Below are 17,559 nucleotides of genomic sequence, written 5' to 3'. Positions count from 1 at the left end.
AGTTTGTGCTAAAGGTCAGTAAATGTTAGCCTATTTTCACATGTATTATACAAAACTCCCACTATTGCCTTTTCCAAATTCTTACAGCCTAAACAAAAGTGAAAAAAGGCATTTTGTCATAGGATAAGAAATAAACCAACAATACAAATTATTATGGAGCCAACATTGAAAATATCTTTTACCAATGTAAATAAGAATAATTATGAAGTAGATGGATTTATTTAGTTTTCCTTTTCTTTTGGGCTTTAGGCATTAGGATTTTTGTCTTCTTATGGAATAGGAATGGAATACAATCAAGCCAAGGTAAGGTCATTCTATTTTTTTTCTGGAACAAAACTGAATTTTTTTTAAAAAAGAGACCTATTGAAGTCTCCTCTTTAGGTAAAGGAGCTCACTTGAGAGTGGTGGTTAAAAGCACCAGCTCAATAGTCAGAAGTTTAAGGTTAAAATACCATTAGTTTCTTAATGTCCCATATTTCAGGTTTGCCAAGATAGATAGGGAATCTCTACTTCATAGGTTTTCTGTGATAATTAAATGAAATATCATGTTCAGTGCCTTTTCAAAGACTCCAGAACTTACTAAGCCCTCCAAAAATGTCAGCCATTTTTACAGATTAAGAGGTCAAAATTTAGAATTTATTTTGGAGTACTACAAGTTTCATTGCTAGGTTAAGAATAGAAAAGCAATGATTGGTTTGAGCTTCAAATCTAGATGGTGGATGTAGATATAGATTTTTTTTTTTTAACTTTAGGCACTAATATATTACACCTTTGGAAGTGCTGGAGGAAGCATGATGTCCCAGATGATTCTGGTATGTAAATTAAACATTCTTGGGTCTAAATAGGTGCATTATGAATACAATACTGCCAGAATATTAAGAATAAATATGCCTGTGTTTTAGGGATACAGATATTTGTCAGGAATCAATGTTCTACAGAATTGTGAAGTTGCCCTAAATCATTACAAGAAGGTGGCAGATTATAGTAAGTAATTCACATAATTTATTTTAAGATAAATAGACTTGCTGAGCAATTAGAAGAATAAATCAATGCCAGTTGGTATATTTATGAAAGTATTAAAAGACTATGTTCTTTTTTTTTTTTAATTTTTTAAAGGTTTATTTATTTATTTGACAGAGAGAGATCACAAGTAGGCAGAGAGGCAGGCAGAGAGAGAGGAGGAAGCAGGCTCCCCGCTGAGCAGAGAACCCGATGCGGGACTTGATCCCAGGACCCTGAGATCATGACCTGAGCAGCGGCTTAACCCACTGAGCCACCCAGGCGCCCAAAAGACTATGTTCTTAACATTTGTTATAATTCTTTTAATACAATGTAGAGTTTTCTAATTTCTTAATAGTTACTTTTCAAAGGCTTTAAAAGGATGTACTCATCTTTTATTTTTGTTAGAATACATCCCTATGTTCTTGTGCTGTACTTTCCTTCAACTGAGAATTTGAATAGAGCATCAATAAATATTAAACAGTTTTTCTAATTCTAACACTTAGAATATGGGATGGTCTGTTAAAAAATCCCAAAGAAATTGACCTAAGATACATATGCTATCAATCTCTATCATTGCCCTTGAGAACAATTCAAGTAATCATTATTCTATTGCACTATCCTTTGTCTACAAAAAATAGAGCATGAGATTAATACATGTTTCTAGAACCATTTTCAAATTCATATGTAACATTTCATCTTACATACCACTGAATCAGGCTATATAATAGATTTTTAAATAAAAGTCTTCCAATAAGTGAATAAGATAAGGTCCATATGGTTAATTTCTGTAGTCAGGATAGTATCTAAATACACATCTTTGGTATTATTAGGATCTGAGAAAGAAAAGAGAAAAATAACTGCTTTTTAATGTAACGTTATACATAACAAGATCATTTCATATGCTTAATGAAATTGGAATTACTACATGTATTTCAATATATATTTTCAATATATTATATATTCAATATATTCATTTTCAATATATTGAAATTTCATATTAAATATGAAATATCCATATTCAATATATTTCAATATATATCTGGTATATATTGAAATACATATATTTCAAACTTCATACTCTGTTAGATTTATTCAAACATATTTATCTTTATATTTATTTTTAGAGTATTCATAAGAAGTAATTAAGGAGCAATTATTATTCTTATATTATCATTTTAATCTTGGAAAATGTTAGTGATAGTAGAGGTCAGTTGTCTGCTCCTAACATCTGTCTTCTTTCCTTGAGCCAGCTTGGCCAAGCTGTTCAGGAGGTTCTGATAAATGTTGATACAATTTTTGTAAGGATTGCAAAAAATAATGGGGTTTCTTGCGCTTTTCTCAGAACCAAATAAATAAAAATCAGTAAATTTCTATCTCCTAAAGGTAGATGTCCTTTTTCTATTAGTAGACCAGATCTCTGCACAATTTAAGTAGAATCAGCCTAACAGTGTTTTCTCTAAGTTGACTGTTATCTCCTGCAAATTTGTATAGTCTGGCTATTCTCTGGTTTGTATCTGTTCACAGTTGCTGACAAATTGGAAAAAAGTGAAGGTATTCCAGTGGAAAAAGTGAGACTAACTGAGAGACCTGAAAATCTGAGTTCTAACAGTGAGATTTTGGATTGGGACATATACCAATACTATAAATTTTTGGCAGAAAGAGGAGATGTTCAGATACAAGTAATGTATACAAACAAATCTGGATTTTTAGAACATGCCAATTACAAGGGGTTTGGTAGTCTGAGTCCTAAAAGGGTTAACAATGCTCCAACCCAAATGTGAACAAGAAAAGACATCTGCTCCTCTTTTCTTGTTCGCTGCTACTTACAGCTTCTATAGCCTATGGGAGAGCCACCTGTCATAGTAATGGCAATTTTTCCTTTTGCATTTACTCCTAGAAATTTTACTTGTAAAAAACCTAGATATTATGTTTAGGAAAAAAGCACCATCCCGTATTGAGTTGAATATGAATAAACTCTTAACCAGCATTCAGAAGTGGTATGTCTTTGAGAATGGGAATGGGACAGCATTTGTGTGACATTTTGAGAGCTAAGAGTAAAGGCTGCTAGGCTTATGTTTCCAGGAGTTGCTGTACAGTAGCAGGCCAGCTTCCTGCCACCGAGGAAGCCAGATGCTCAGCATCAATCAATTACCCAATAAAAGATACAGCCTAGAATGTTTTCTTCTGCTTCTTTTTTAGACATGCCAACTGCATCAAACTGAAACAGTGTACTATAATAAAATCACCAAGTAAATGTTTTCTTCATCTTTTTCACCCTTTTTATTCATTTATTTTTCAAATTGTGGTATAATTGACTTATTTTCTTCATTCAAATTAATACTATTACTAAATAATTTTCAAAATTTTTCATTTCTAGGTATCTCTTGGACAGTTACATCTAATTGGGAGGAAAGGTCTGGATCAGGATTACTATGTAAGTCAGTCTCAGGATTCAGTCATGTGGGGTAGGGAGGTGAGTGGTGAAGGAGGATGGGGTGAGGGAGGCAAAGAGAGAGGAAGGGGGCATGGAAAAGTTGCTGGGGGAGAGCCCATTGCTACACCCTTGGTCAGATCAGCTTTCTAGCTTTTAAGGAAGAACAAAGTTCACTATAGGAAGTTCTTTTCCTACCTAAATACTAAGGAGTAGAGGCATTTGGGTCCAGGGAACATTTGGGTCCTGAACGAGCATTTGGGTCCAGGGAGTTTCCATGTTCCCCTTGAACCTAGTCTCTTCCCTCCCTAACTGGGGTGAGGTGAAGTAGATACCCTCACCTGCCAGCCTTGGACACACCCATTCCCCAAAAGCCAGCTGTGGAGACTCTACCTGGGAGTTTCTTGCTAAGGGTCAGACTGCCTACAATATAATTAGAAGTATTATTAAACATCTTTATAAATTTGCCAAGCTCCTTTCAGTCATTTTGTTTAACCTTACCTTATCCCAGTGAGGTTAGAAGACTAATTAACAATTCAAATTTATAGTGGAGGAAAGAGCAAATAAGCTTAACCTATACAAGATCTCAGTAAGATACCAGAGCCAGGGGATAAGGTCTTGTCTAGAGTCTAACTATAGTTTCAAGACCATAGATCTCCCCAGATATGAGGAGGTAACTGGGATTCTTTATAAAAGATGGTTTTCCATTCCCTGTCATTTTATAGGAGCCACATGCTCACTGTCTCCAAGGAACACATACCCTATTTCAACATAGTCCCAAAGGCTAAGCAATAGAAATAACTACTTTAATCAGGTGGTTACATAAAAGAATAATCTGTTGTTACTGTTCATTTCACTTTATATTGTTTTTATAAGTGTAACTTGTGTTTTATATGAGATAGAGTACACGTTGGCTAAATGTCAAAGTTAATTTCATAAAATGTGATAAAACAGGTAGCAATTGAAATAAACACATGCATCTTAAGACAGCTCAACTGAAGGCCTTAAGATTTTATTAATCCTCATCATAACCAAGGTTCTAGCTTCTTTGATGGGACATTCTAGATTCACAATATTCCTCCTGTGTCATATTTCAGCCTGCAACGAGTTTCTCGTGTTAAATAACAGATGCATAAACTGGGAACAATTACCCGTTTTCCATAAGCATGAAATTCTGTTGGGTATGAAGGCACCCAAACCTCAGCTGTAGGGAATACCCATCAATCTTTGCAGAGTACATAAAAGCGCTACAAAGCTAAATACTCCAGGGCAGCTCCAGCCATTATGAACACCAGATGGAAGCTGCCTCCAGAGGAGAATGAGATATAATCCCAGGGCTGGCGGTGAAGGATTCTGGTGTTGTAGTGGCAACAGCCACACACTTGGGCAACACCAAGGAGCCCAGTCAGGCTCTCTGACGGGCTCATTCATAGAGGGTTTATTATCTCTATCTTACAGATGAGGAGCTGATTCTGGAGGGATGAAGTAAATTGTTTCAAGTATCACAGCTGAGTAGCAATGTTGTTAAGAATCAGAATGTGAAACTTGGGCTTCAGCATTCTTCCATCAAAGCTTACTTCCTCTTAACCTGGGGGTTGTGGCAGTAGGGGGGATAGTGTACAGCCTCTAAAATCTAGTTTCCTCATTTATAAAACAAAAAGAAGGAATGATGTAATTGGGTTTCTTTAGCTCTGACTTCCAAGTGGTCGGCTTGGGCTCCGTGCTTCCCACCCAGACATTGCCAAAAGTCTGGTTTAATTCCAGAACCATCAGCAAGGTTCAACACATGCCAGGGGGTTGTCCTTCCAGCTCTCCTTAACCTAATAAACCCAAACCTGCATGGAGGGTTCCAGTCAAGATTTCAAACCTTAAGACTGATTATGTATGGGTTAGTTTAGGCTGTATCCTAAACCACTCCCCAAATTATATGGCTTAAAACAACCACCAGTTATTTAATTCGTGATTTTACCAGGTCAGCAGTTTTGGCTGGGCTCAGGTGAGTAATTCTTCTGGTCCAGCCAGGCTCAACCAATCTTGACTAGACTTGTTCATGCATCTGTAGAGTATTGGCCAGGGTTGACTGGTTTGTGATGACCTCATCTATGAGTTCTCTCCATATGCCTCCTGCTTTCAGCCAGCTATGCCCATGGCTTTCACATGGCAGCCCAGGAATCTAAGAAGACAAGCACAAAAGTCTCTTAAGGCCGAGAGTTGGAACTCACAAATCACTTCTACCACATTCTTCTGGCCAAAGCAATTTACAAGGCCAGCCAACATTGAAGGGACAGGAAAAAGGACTTCCCTTAATAGGCACAACTGCAAAGTATTGTGGTCATTGCACCTTACCACAGCTTAGCTGTACCAGGATCAACTTGAAGTGGCATGGGAGTGAGAGAAATTAAAAGGATAAACCCAATTTCTGAAAGGCTGTTACTATAGCTCTTCCCATGGCTGGCCTCTCATCTTCCAAGACTTACCTCCTTAGAGAGGACTTTCTTGATCAACTCTACTCTCCACCACTTTTACCCTATCACAGTTTTTGTTTTCCTTTTCCCATATCACCCCCTGAATTATATTGATCTTGTTTGCTATCTTCCCACAGTGGAATGTAAGCTCTTGTCTGTCTTGCTCATTCCTATGTATCCTATACTCTGATAGTACATATTAGGTACTTGGTATTTTGTGAATGAATGAATGATAACATTGTAAACATTATATGTTGGTCCTCAGTCTGAGAACTACCACTTGAGCCAGTATGCTAATGATTCAATCCACCAAAGAAAATTATTAATGTAAGGTTCTTTATAATTGTAAGTAATGCCCAGTTTACTTCCCAACAAAGTATTAAAATACCAGGAAATAACTAGTTGGCTTTTTTCCCCTCCTCACTGTTTGATTAAATTAATCTCTCTCCTGAGTTGTCACTATAGGCAACATTTTCACCTTTCGCTCCCCGACTACCAAATTCTTAATTACTGAAAAATATTGTGTATGCAATCCTTGATTACATTATCTTAAATTTCTACACATACATTTTAATGTAATTTGCATTCCTAAATTTATACAGGCTCAGAATGAATTGGATTAGGAAAACTGGGTATTTGGGTGCATATTATTAAAGTGGATGTGGCATAATTAAACCTAGCAGAAGCATAATATCAGATATGTAAGGGCAACTGCTTTGTCTACTCTAACACCCATTAAAAAGACAAGAACTAATATCATCCCTTTTCAGGTTGATTTACATATTTTGAGATAAAAGAAGTATTCATAAATTTTTTTTAATAATACATTTTCTTGGCATTTCATTCTAGAGGAAATATTACAAACTGAATAAATCTAGGGATTTTCTTGAACCAATGAAAAATTATATTCGTTGTAAGAACATATGTGTTTAAATAATAAAATTTGACTTCACATAATGCCTGGGACATACTATATTTCATCCTATCTAAGGTTCCATCAATTTTGAGACACTTTATATTCTACTGAGAAAGAAAAACATTGCCAATATAAATTATATGATGCCATTGATAGTAAGAAGTGTCCTGATTAAAGTGTGTGTGGGGGTTACATCCTAGAATCAGTAAAACACGACAGTAGGTACTCAGTAAGTATTTGAAGGAAGGATGGATGTGTCTTAGTCTGTTTTAGCTGCTGTAACAAAAATACCATAGTCTGGGTGTCTGATAAACAACAGAAACTTATTTCTCACATTTCGGAGGCTAGAAGTTTGAGATCAGAGTGCCAGCATGGTTGGATAGGGCCCTCTTCTAATTTATGGACTTCTCATTGTATCCTCACATAACAGAAAGAGCGAGCTAGCTCTCTAAGGCCTCTTTTATAAAGGCGCTAATCCCATTCATGAAGGCTTGGTGCCGGTCACCTTCCAAAGACCCACCTCCTAATACCATCACCTTGGGTATCAGGCCTTCAAAAATTTGAATTTTGAAAGTACACAAATATCCAGACCACAGTAGATGGATGGATGGATGAGTAGACACATGGATGGGTAGATGGATGGATTGATGGATTGATGGATAGATGGATACTTAACTCTTTCAGAGCAAGGACTCATCAAATTAGATTGCATGATACTTTTAACTTTAACATAGTGTTTAGTAAATGTTCATACATTTAAAGCAATAACACTAAAGGCAGGTTCATTTAAAGACAAGTAAAAGAGAACTGAAATGCTAAGTAAACCATGAGAGTGGAAGGGTGTAAAAGGGAAAATTAGAGAAAGCTTCAATTCCTTTATTCTTTATGGGATCATTATATTGAAAGATGGGGAAAACTCTAGGGTTCTTATTTTCTTCTGATTCTTATTTGCTTGTTTTCTTTCAACAGTTCAAATATAGCTTCTCAGAGTGACAATTTTTTCCCGAATTTTCTATTGCCAAATATTTTGAGAGCCAAATTCTGAAACTGAACAGTGAAAATTACTTCACAGATCATAGTATGAAAGTTATAAAGGACTATAAAGCTTAATATCCAGTCCTCTTTTTTTAGAGATTTATAAATTTACCCTTTCATCCACTCCCTCATGCATTCATTCCAGAAATATTTCCCAAGTGCCTCATATACAGTAGACACTGTGCTAAGTTCAGACAGTTAAGTCTATGGGTCCGTGCCATGACAGTCACCTACGTGTGTATTTGTGTCTTGGCTCAGTGGAGGCATTCGTAAGAAATACCTTTATTTTCTGTGTTAACGGGGTCTGATCAATGTGATTAGTAAATCATGCATTTGATTTGTTTACTGGTAGATGATTGATAAATCATACATTGCTACAATTTCCCCCATCCAACTGACGCTTAGGTTATTCCCGGACATTTTGGACAGTATTTGTTGTTTCAAGATTCCCTTATGCTCATAAATTTCCAATGGCTTCCTTTTTCTTTCATATAAAAGAGAAGTCTTGGCCTAGTATTCAGAATTGTTATAATAAGGCCCCATCATATTCTTGCAAGTCCTAACTTGTAGATATTCTGCTTCAACCATACTGAAGTAATTACTATTTCCTAGACATATGTTGGACATTTCTATCTCTATTCTTTGCTCATATTATTCCTCCAGCCTATGATGCCCTCTGCACTGGTGAATCCTGTCCATCTTTTATAAGACCTTTGCCATTTGAGTCCTCTTTCTTGACAATGTGAAGGCAGAGTACTAAGTGCATGGAAATTGGAATCATGCTACTAATGTGACTCTGGTACCCGCTGCTTGACTTTGAGTGTCACAAAATTGGCTCAAATATTAATAGTACCTTCCTTCTAGTGATGTTGTGAAGATTAGGTAAGACAAAGCTTGTAAAACACATATGTATAATTCTGTTATTCCATACCTCTCTCATTCTTTTTGGGGTTCCTTTTATCTCAACTATCACTTACTGTCATTGCTACTTGCATATATGCCTTTCTTCTCAGCAGTATTGGTAGGGAAAAAAATATAGGGATGGTTTTTTTCTATTCCTCTGTGACTCACCTATAATAACAAGCTACCATAGACCATAAACCGTATACATGCCATATACATAGCACTTTCAGTCAAGTTTCTGAAAAAATAAATGAAGACTAGGAGAGTTGGATGGATGCATGGGTGTATGGTATAGTGAGATGCAGCACTGGTGGCATTTATATTTAGTTGGGTCCACAAAGCAGACTGACTTTAATAACAAGGGTGTGGCTCCCAAATAAATTGGCAATATTTCTGGAGTAAATCTACATATAAAAGAACTACTCATGTTTCTTCCTTAAACCTCCTCTTCTCTTTGAGAAGGAGCAGATCCTTGCCCGTCAACCTAGTCAAAGCTTTTTAAAGAGCAGATGAGTTGTGTCCTAAAAAGACACTTCAGAGAGTGTCTTCATTTCTTATTCCTGCAGCGGATTTCTGTTAATGCTTCGCGTGGTTTCTGAGGAGAATTTCTGAAGGGTCACAATGAGGCCTAGGGAATAGGGTAACAAGGGTCAGGTCGGCCCTTATATGTGCTAAACTGAGCATTTCATTTAATGTGCTGACCTAAAGAGAATCAGAGGCTGGCTGGTGTCCTTTGTTTTTGATTTAGAAAGAATCGGGCTGAAGTTTACCTCTGTAAAAAGACCTGGTCTCAGCAGGCGGCCAGGTGTGCCTTGTTTCACTCACTCTGCCTTAGAAACATTAGGAAGCTACATATCCAATTCTACCAAATTATACAAACTGTCTTATAAAATAAGTACATAGTATCAACATCAAGGCATACTTTTTCAAAATAATAGACTATGTGGCTGTAGAGCTGGGATCCATCTGTCCTCCACAAAGCCACATGCCCATCATGCCTTTCCACATGCAAGAAACAAGCCCTCACATTTTAAAATTATTTTTAAAATAAACTCTTCAGGTTTGGTTTGAAATAGCATTTGAAATAGTGCCTTAAAAAGTGTAGGCATTTCATAGGCTTTTTTAAAAAAATGCATGTTAAATGAAATGAAGTTTGGTTTGAAAAGACATTTCATAGGGTATGTATGTGACTGTCAATAATACTGTTCCTTTTCTCTCCAGAAAGCATTATACTACTTCTTAAAGGCAGCAAAGGCTGGGAGTGCAAATGCCATGGCATTTATAGGAAAGGTACATGCTTCATCTTGATTGGTATTTTTTCATTTCTTAAAAATCTTAAGAAACTAATGGTACCAGTGAACTGAACCCAGTATAGCACGACAGATGTCTTTCATGGGAAGCAGCTGACCAAGGCATTCCATTCCAGACTGAGCATAGTATACTTGAGATGACCATTGGAGAAAAAGCCCCATACAACAGCAGCCTCTATCTGGGGCACCAAAGGTAGCCTTGAAATTGACCTGGCCCAGGGCTCCTGGGCTGAGTGTAGTTCAGAGACCCCGACCACCCCCATGACCCTCTGCTCTGCCATGTAACAAGACATCTGGGTCAGTTGAACATCTAACTAGTATAGGCTTCCACCCAATGAGGTGCCTCCTTCCTACACCGTGGGAATGAGAACCAGCTCTGGGCTGACCAAAATCCATCCTTGGGCCCCTATCAAGGGAGGATCCTCCTCAGATGCTGAGCAAGTTTTGTGGACAATTCCTCTAAAGAGGCACAGTTTTTTTTTTTTCCCTCTCCTTCAAACACCACTGACTCCCCCAAGTGCTGCCCTTGGCTCCCTGCGGCCAATTTGCATTAGTAACCATGGGGACAAATGCGCCACTTTCCAAAGCACTACAAACAACTTGAGATGAAAGGAAATGTGAGAAAACACCAACAGGGTCCATTTCTTTGCCCTCCAGCAAGGTCACTCCAGAATGTATGTAAGAGATTATTTCTTTAGTTTTTCCCTTTCTTAAAATTGAAGTGAAATTCAAATAACATAAAATTCACAATAGTCTATCATTCAGTGGCATTTACTGCATTCACAATGTTGTGCAGCCATCACATCTATGTAGCTCCAAAACATTTTTAATCACCCGCAGATTCCATAGTTTATTACATGCTCTTTTTGTTTGGTTGTTTTGTTTTGTTTTTTAGATGTATTTAGAAGGGAATGCTGCAGCACCACAAAATAATGCTACTGCCTTCAAATACTTTTCCATGGCAGCCAGTAAGGTATGTCTTCAGCCCATTTTTGTAAGTACAGAAAAACATTTGGCTTTTGTTACATGCAGATTGATGTCGAAGAATTGATTCCAAAGCTTCGTGTTCAGCTAATGAGCCTGGGAGTTTTGTGTCCTGGAGAAGAAGAATATCATTGACAATAAAATATGGCATTGGGATAGGGAGAGAAGTCGCTTGTCTTCTTGGTAAATAAAGAATGGCAGTGACATATGCTGTTCTAGCAGGAGGCCAGACAAATCTCAGATTTCCCTCCCCTGTGCAGCAGATGAGGCCATCTAGCCCAGGAAATGGGAAATAAAAAGGACAAGGACAGAGGAGGGAAAACTCAGAGAATGTCTGCAATAAGTTCAGAACAAAAACAAATAAGAAATGCCCAGATTTTTCCAGTTCGATCTCTGCCAGAGGCCAGAATCTCCCCTGGCCCAAGAGGAAATCAGACAGGGACCAGGACAAGATGGTTGAGAGCATGGCTCTGGGGGCTGAATCCATGGTTTAAATGCCAGCCCTGCAGCATACGGCCTGTGTGACCATGGGCAAGTTACTTAACCTCTCTGTGCCTCGATTTCCCCATCTGTCAAATGGGCATATAAATTTGCCTTATATTGTTGTTGCCAGGATTTAATGGGTTAATATTTATGGGCCTCATCTTGCAAAGTCCTGAAAGCAGTGCCTCGCTTACAGTAGACATGGTGTGTCAGCTATTATCTTTTGCAGTTTGGGGCCAGTGAGGTGGCGTGAACTTCAAAGCATATCCAAGGCAGAACTGATTGGACCTTGAGGGAATATAAAAAATGGAATAACATGGCTCCTGTCATGAAAATTTTTGTCTTGATTCCTGGGCTCAGTGAGCCTGGCATCTGTCTGATAAAACTTAGCAGACTACTCTGAATGCCTTCAGTGCATTAAGAACATCCTCATTGCAACACCCATCAGCCTAATGTTGGGGAATGGCCCTGATAAACTTCCTGACCCTGCACAGTAGGAAGCACCGTGCAGTCTTACAACCCCATACTGCAACACTGGGAGTAAAGATGTGCTCAAATCGAGGAATATTTTCAACTGCTCTCAGCGTTTAAAAGCCCACACGCTGCTTTAGGAGCCTATTTATAAATGACTAGCACCTCAGAGCTGCTGCTATTGTGGTGTAAATTACTGAGAAGGCTGGTACTCGGCTCCTCTCCCTTGTAATTTGTATGAAATTTTTGCTCAGCAGGCTAGTTATCTGGAGTACCATTAGATTAGGATGACAAGGGAAAGCAGACTGAAAAAGAGGTGGGCTAATGTAACAGGAAGGTCTCTTGTAATCTGGCAAATAATGCTGAATTTGTCAGCCCAAAGGAATAATGCCAGGAAGCTGGGTGTGTAAATTAACCCAGCTCCCAAACTATTCAGGGCTGTGTAACCAGCAGGAATCTGAGCTACTTGTGTTTTAAACCTGAGCTACCTTTCTTTACAGAGAAAATCTGAAATTATCTTTATGGTAATTATTCTGAATGGCATCAGGGGGACATGACCATATATCCCTTTATCATCACCTGGATGGTTTATTAGATTTCTCACTTGGGGTCACTACCAAAGTAAAGGGTTTCTGTCTTCCACTCTGCATATCCATACAAATACACACACAAATGCATCTTTTTAAATTTGTTTTTAAGGCATATCAGTACCAGGATGCAAAACTACAGTCTTTATGTTTACTCAGAAACATGAGCCGTTATCCTGTCGGATCCATATTGGACCATATGCTTCTACTTTTCTCTTTAAAAAAGAAAAAGATTTTATTTATTTATTTGTCAGATAGAGAGAGTACAAGCAAGGGGAGTGGCAGCCAAAGGGAGAGGCAGGCCCCAAGCCTTGTGAGGGACTCCATCCAGGACCCTGGGATCATGACCTGAGCTGAAGGCAGACACCTAATGGACTGAGCCACCCAGGCGTCCCCTTCTGCTTTTCTCTTTCACACCTCTGAACACATCAGGCCCATCCTTGTCTCCACACTTTTGTCATCTTCCTTCCTTCCCCAAACTTCCCATTCTGAATCCCACCCATCCTCCAGAAGAGAGCTCAATCCTCTCTCCTTCTGCAAACCCACCTCTACCCACCTTGGTTCATGTAATTTTCCCTTTTCTGCACTTGCCCCACATTCAGTCTCTGTACTGCTGGAACTTCAATGCTTCCACCTTGTGCCTTCTCTCCTGGTGTCTGGAGACCATGTCTCCTCAACTAGGAGGACAGTAGTCTTAGTACATAGTAGAGGTTCATCAAATACTTGACAAATAAGTGACCATCTGCTCTCTCAGTTCATGTCCATTAACCTAAGCAAGAGCACTGAGCCCTAAAGTGGAAATTATATATGGGGGGATTGCCTATACATATGCTTCGTTTGGCCCAGAAAGTGTTTCAGAAATCAGGCACAATCTCACATGGTGACAGATGGTAGCTACACTTGTGGTGAGCACAGCATAATGCATACAGAGTTGTCAAATCACTATCCTATACACCTGAAACTAATGGAACACCATGTGTCAACTATACTGAAGTAACAAAGATTAGGAAATCTCATATAAAAGTCTGGACATCCAGCTTTCCTTGGAAAATGGAAAGAGCTGACTGTATGAGGCTGCTATTCCATGTCACGCTGGTGGGCTGGAGCAGAAAGCAGAGGGGCTGCCACTGCCTTTAGACGACAGGGCAGGAACTCTCTCCTTTTCCTCAGTCCCTGTCACTCTATCACCCATCAGTGTACTTCATTGTACTTCTTACATTACCTTAATGGTTCCTGGAGGTATATCTGAGTTGGCTACTCCTGACCTGAAAGTTACAAATAAGCCCTCTGGTCCTTAAACAGTTGGTGAGTCAAAAGTCAGAACCCATCCCCTATTTCCTCCCTTCCTCCTCCCCTCTTCACATTTCCCTTCCCTTCCATTTTTCTCAACACCTAAAATGAGGATAGTTAGAAGACAGACTCACTAGACTTAACCACATCCATCACAGCAGGCCTTACTATCTCCAGACCAGACTATCCCAAGCACCCTAGGACCACAGGTAGATGTAGTCAGGGGACAAGCTGACTTGTCCCCTGAAGAAGAGAGCAGTTGTGTTACATCTCTTTTAAATACAGCTGGACCATCCTTAAGAATTCTTACAATAGCTGGCCCTTTGATATGCAGAAGCTCAAACTTTGGAGTTTTGAAATTATTTTTCAGCTATGCCTTTTCTAGTGATGTGCTATTCTTGTGTCACTGAGAGGTACTCTGGTTGCATCCACAATAACTCCATCTAGGAGGTAAGAAGAAATCTGGAGAACCTTTAACCAAAATTTGAGTTCCTGAGGAAATGCTGTAAGTCTGTAAAGCAAACCTACAAATCTGCTGAATGACAGCCAAGTGGCCAAATGTGCCTCCTCATTCAGTCACAAAAGGGTGAAATGCATGATGGGAGACAAAAAGAAAAGTGAGTTTCCTGGTTAAGGAAGTCACTTTTAAGGTTCACTCTTTATCCTGGATTGATATGCTAAATACCAATATTTTTGAACATGTGTTAAATGCTAAAACATGCTAAAAACTCCCTTCCTTAGACTCTTTAGAATACTAATTAGGAAAAAAAAGGTAATTAATTTAGCATCAAGTGGAAAAGAAGATACTGATGATGTTATAAGCAGTCAAATTTGAATAAAGAAGCATATACCAATGATTGAAATTCACAGACTCTCTAAAATGTTATTTGGCCATTTATGTCAACCTCCTTTGACCAAAGCAGGTAACAAGTGTCTGGATAGACTTTTCCCTTCTGGAAAAGCTCCTACACATCCTTCAAAGCTAAGTTCAAATGTCAACCACCTTTAACAACTCAATCCTCTCAGTCCCTAGCCTCATCTAGGCAGTTGAGTATCCCTCTTCTAGGTGTCCACAGCATTTCTGAATCTGATTCTACTATGGGACTTACCACATTTGACATGGCTATTTAGGAGGCACTATAGTTGATTGGAGCCCACAAGCCTGTGAACTCTCTGAGGCAGGGATCATTGTTCATCTTTCAACTTTCACCTTTCAACTTTCTACCCCAGTCCAACACCTATTACAGAGTCACACACAAAGCAAGCACAAAATAAATGAAGGATGAAAGAATGGAAAAAAGAGTTGACTTTTGTTTTCCTCTTTTCTAGTCAAACAGGGTTATGAATGTTTGAAAGGAGAAACTAGAGAGAGACAGAATAACTTACCAACTGCCTGATTAACTTGCCTTGATTTAATCCCTTATTGGGTACATTTTAAATATTTGAAGTGATTTTTTTCATAATTTTTCTTATCATGAATTGTTCTGGGACTTTACTTGGATTTTTAAAACTGTTCCAGGGCAATGCAATTGGTCTTCATGGGCTCGGTCTTCTTTACTTTTATGGGAAAGGAGTTCCTGTGGTAAGTTAAATAATTTCTCTCTCTTTTCAATGTATTTCTAGCAATTTATAAGGTAAAATTCATAATCGTTGACTAACTTTTTTTTTTTTTAAAGATTTTATTTATTTATTTGACAGAGAGAAATCACAAGTAGATGGAGAGGCAGGCAGAGAGAGAGAGAGAGGGAAGCAGGCTCCCTGCTGAGCAGAGAGCCCAATGCGGGACTTGATCCCAGGACCCTGAGATCATGACCTGAGCCAAAGGCAGCGGCTTAACCCACTGAGCCACCCAGGCGCCCATAATCGTTGACTAACTTAAAGGAATTAGTCTCTAATACCTTGTTTGCCAAACTATCATATTTGACTTTAGAAAATAAGTCAGTGGAATATTTGCCAAAAGAGACATAAAACAAATTTGTGACAAGAATAACAACCCTAATTATATCTTGGAATTATAGATTCTAAGTAACCTTCGAAATCAAACAACCTCTGAGGATTTTTTCTGATAGAGAACTTTAGTTTCTTAGTGTAACCTCTGTCTTTTGAGTGACCCTCCCCCAATATCTAACAAAACCTACTGCCAGGGTAGGAAAAGACATAATTTACAGTGAAAATGAGATAATTATTTCCTAATAGAATCTAACATAATAATGAAATAAAATGCATAACACTTCTGATACTATTTTAATTAGCCTAAATCACATAAAGCTCTACCTATCCTTTTTTTTTTTTTAAGTGGAAGGTAATTGTTACCATGGAGTTATACATACACCTTTGAGTAATAGAATGTAATTATCTTGCAGAATTATGCTGAAGCACTTAAATACTTTCAGAAAGCTGCAGAGAAAGGATGGCCCAATGCACAGTTTCAATTAGGCTTCATGTACTACTGTAAGTGCTACAAATATGGCTGCTGTACCAAGAATGACAAATGCATTATTATTTCTACTCCTTTTTTTTTTTTTTTACAAAGATAAAATTGTTGGAGTGATTGATTTAGACAGAATACTGAGGCAGCATTATGAGGATGCATTTGAAGACTTAAAGAAAGGACACCCATTGAGAGAGGAGGCAAGGAGGTATAATGAGGAAACTCACTTTTGGAAAGGTTGAGTTTGAGGTGCATTGTGATAGCAAATGTGCATACCCAAAAGCAAGTATGCAACTCACCAGAAGGGTCAGACTTGGAGAGAGGATTTGGGAGGCATCAACGTAGAGGAGTTAGTTAAAAGTAGCTGAGAGTGCAAAAAGAAAAGAAAGAGCATGAGAAGAACAGTGAGCCATGGTCAGAAATCTGGTGGTCCTCAGTACTGTATTGAAAAGATAGGCAGAGAAAGAATAGTCATGAAAAGACTGAAAGGACATGGTCAGAGGAATAGAAAGGAAAAGTGATCTTAAGGAAGCCATAGCATGGTACTTTCAAGAAAGAATAAATGAATGGGCCTCTCTGTGAAATGCAATGAGAAGCCTGCTTCTTCAAAACAAAAACAAAATGAAAAGAAAGAAAAGAAAAGGCAAAGAATCAATGGGACTTTTCAATATAGAGAATATTTGTGTGGTCATTGGACTGGTTGGGGTAGAAGCCAGATATTATGGAATGAGGTATGAATGGAAGGTGAAAAAGTAGTTGGATAAAAATATTCTTGGAACTTGTGTGCCTTTAAATGGAAGAAAAGAAATGGAACAGTGGCATGAGGGGGATCAAGAGCCAAGAGGGAGTTCTTTTTAAGGTGATGAGAGACCTGGGTATAATTTTTGGCGAAAAAGAGCCAGCCAATGGAGATGGTTAATGTATCTTGGGAGTGATGTGATAATTGATGAAGAGATTCTAGAAAAAGTTGAGTGGCATTAGGATCTGAATGCACCCAGGTAAGTAGAGGCCTCCTTAGTTTCAATAAAGAGGAGGGATTTCTCACCCTCAAAGATTGGAGAGTTGGAGGAAAGGATGATGCAGATATAAATCTGGAGGGAGGGAGAGAGAGGCAAGTGAGAAAAGACAATGTAAGAATTTCCTTGGGTGCCTGGGTGACTCAATCTGTTTGACTTTGGCTTAGGTCATGATCCCAGAGTCCTGGGATCAAGGCCCACATGAGGCTCCCTGCTCAGCCAGGAGTCTGCTTCT

At 38.5% G+C, this 17,559-nt stretch overlaps 1 protein-coding gene across 1 annotated transcript in view; it reads left to right on the top strand.

The window, feature by feature from the left end:
- The window catches only part of SEL1L2 (SEL1L2 adaptor subunit of ERAD E3 ligase), a 114,444-nt gene that overhangs the window by 79,234 nt on the left and 17,651 nt on the right, over window positions 1-17,559 (top strand). The window contains exons 6-14 of the mRNA XM_044263471.1: window positions 250-303; window positions 753-812; window positions 903-984; window positions 2,527-2,681; window positions 3,380-3,436; window positions 9,974-10,042; window positions 10,958-11,035; window positions 15,397-15,459; window positions 16,241-16,328. Coding sequence (XP_044119406.1) covers window positions 250-303; window positions 753-812; window positions 903-984; window positions 2,527-2,681; window positions 3,380-3,436; window positions 9,974-10,042; window positions 10,958-11,035; window positions 15,397-15,459; window positions 16,241-16,328 — 706 coding nt within the window. The remainder of the gene's footprint in view (window positions 1-249; window positions 304-752; window positions 813-902; window positions 985-2,526; window positions 2,682-3,379; window positions 3,437-9,973; window positions 10,043-10,957; window positions 11,036-15,396; window positions 15,460-16,240; window positions 16,329-17,559) is intronic.

This window comes from Neovison vison, chromosome 8 (assembly GCF_020171115.1).
Source record: "Neovison vison isolate M4711 chromosome 8, ASM_NN_V1, whole genome shotgun sequence".
Classification (NCBI taxonomy): Eukaryota; Metazoa; Chordata; class Mammalia; order Carnivora; family Mustelidae; genus Neogale; species Neogale vison.
Note: the sequence above shows the minus strand (reverse complement) of the source record. Positions and strands in the feature narration are given on the sequence as shown.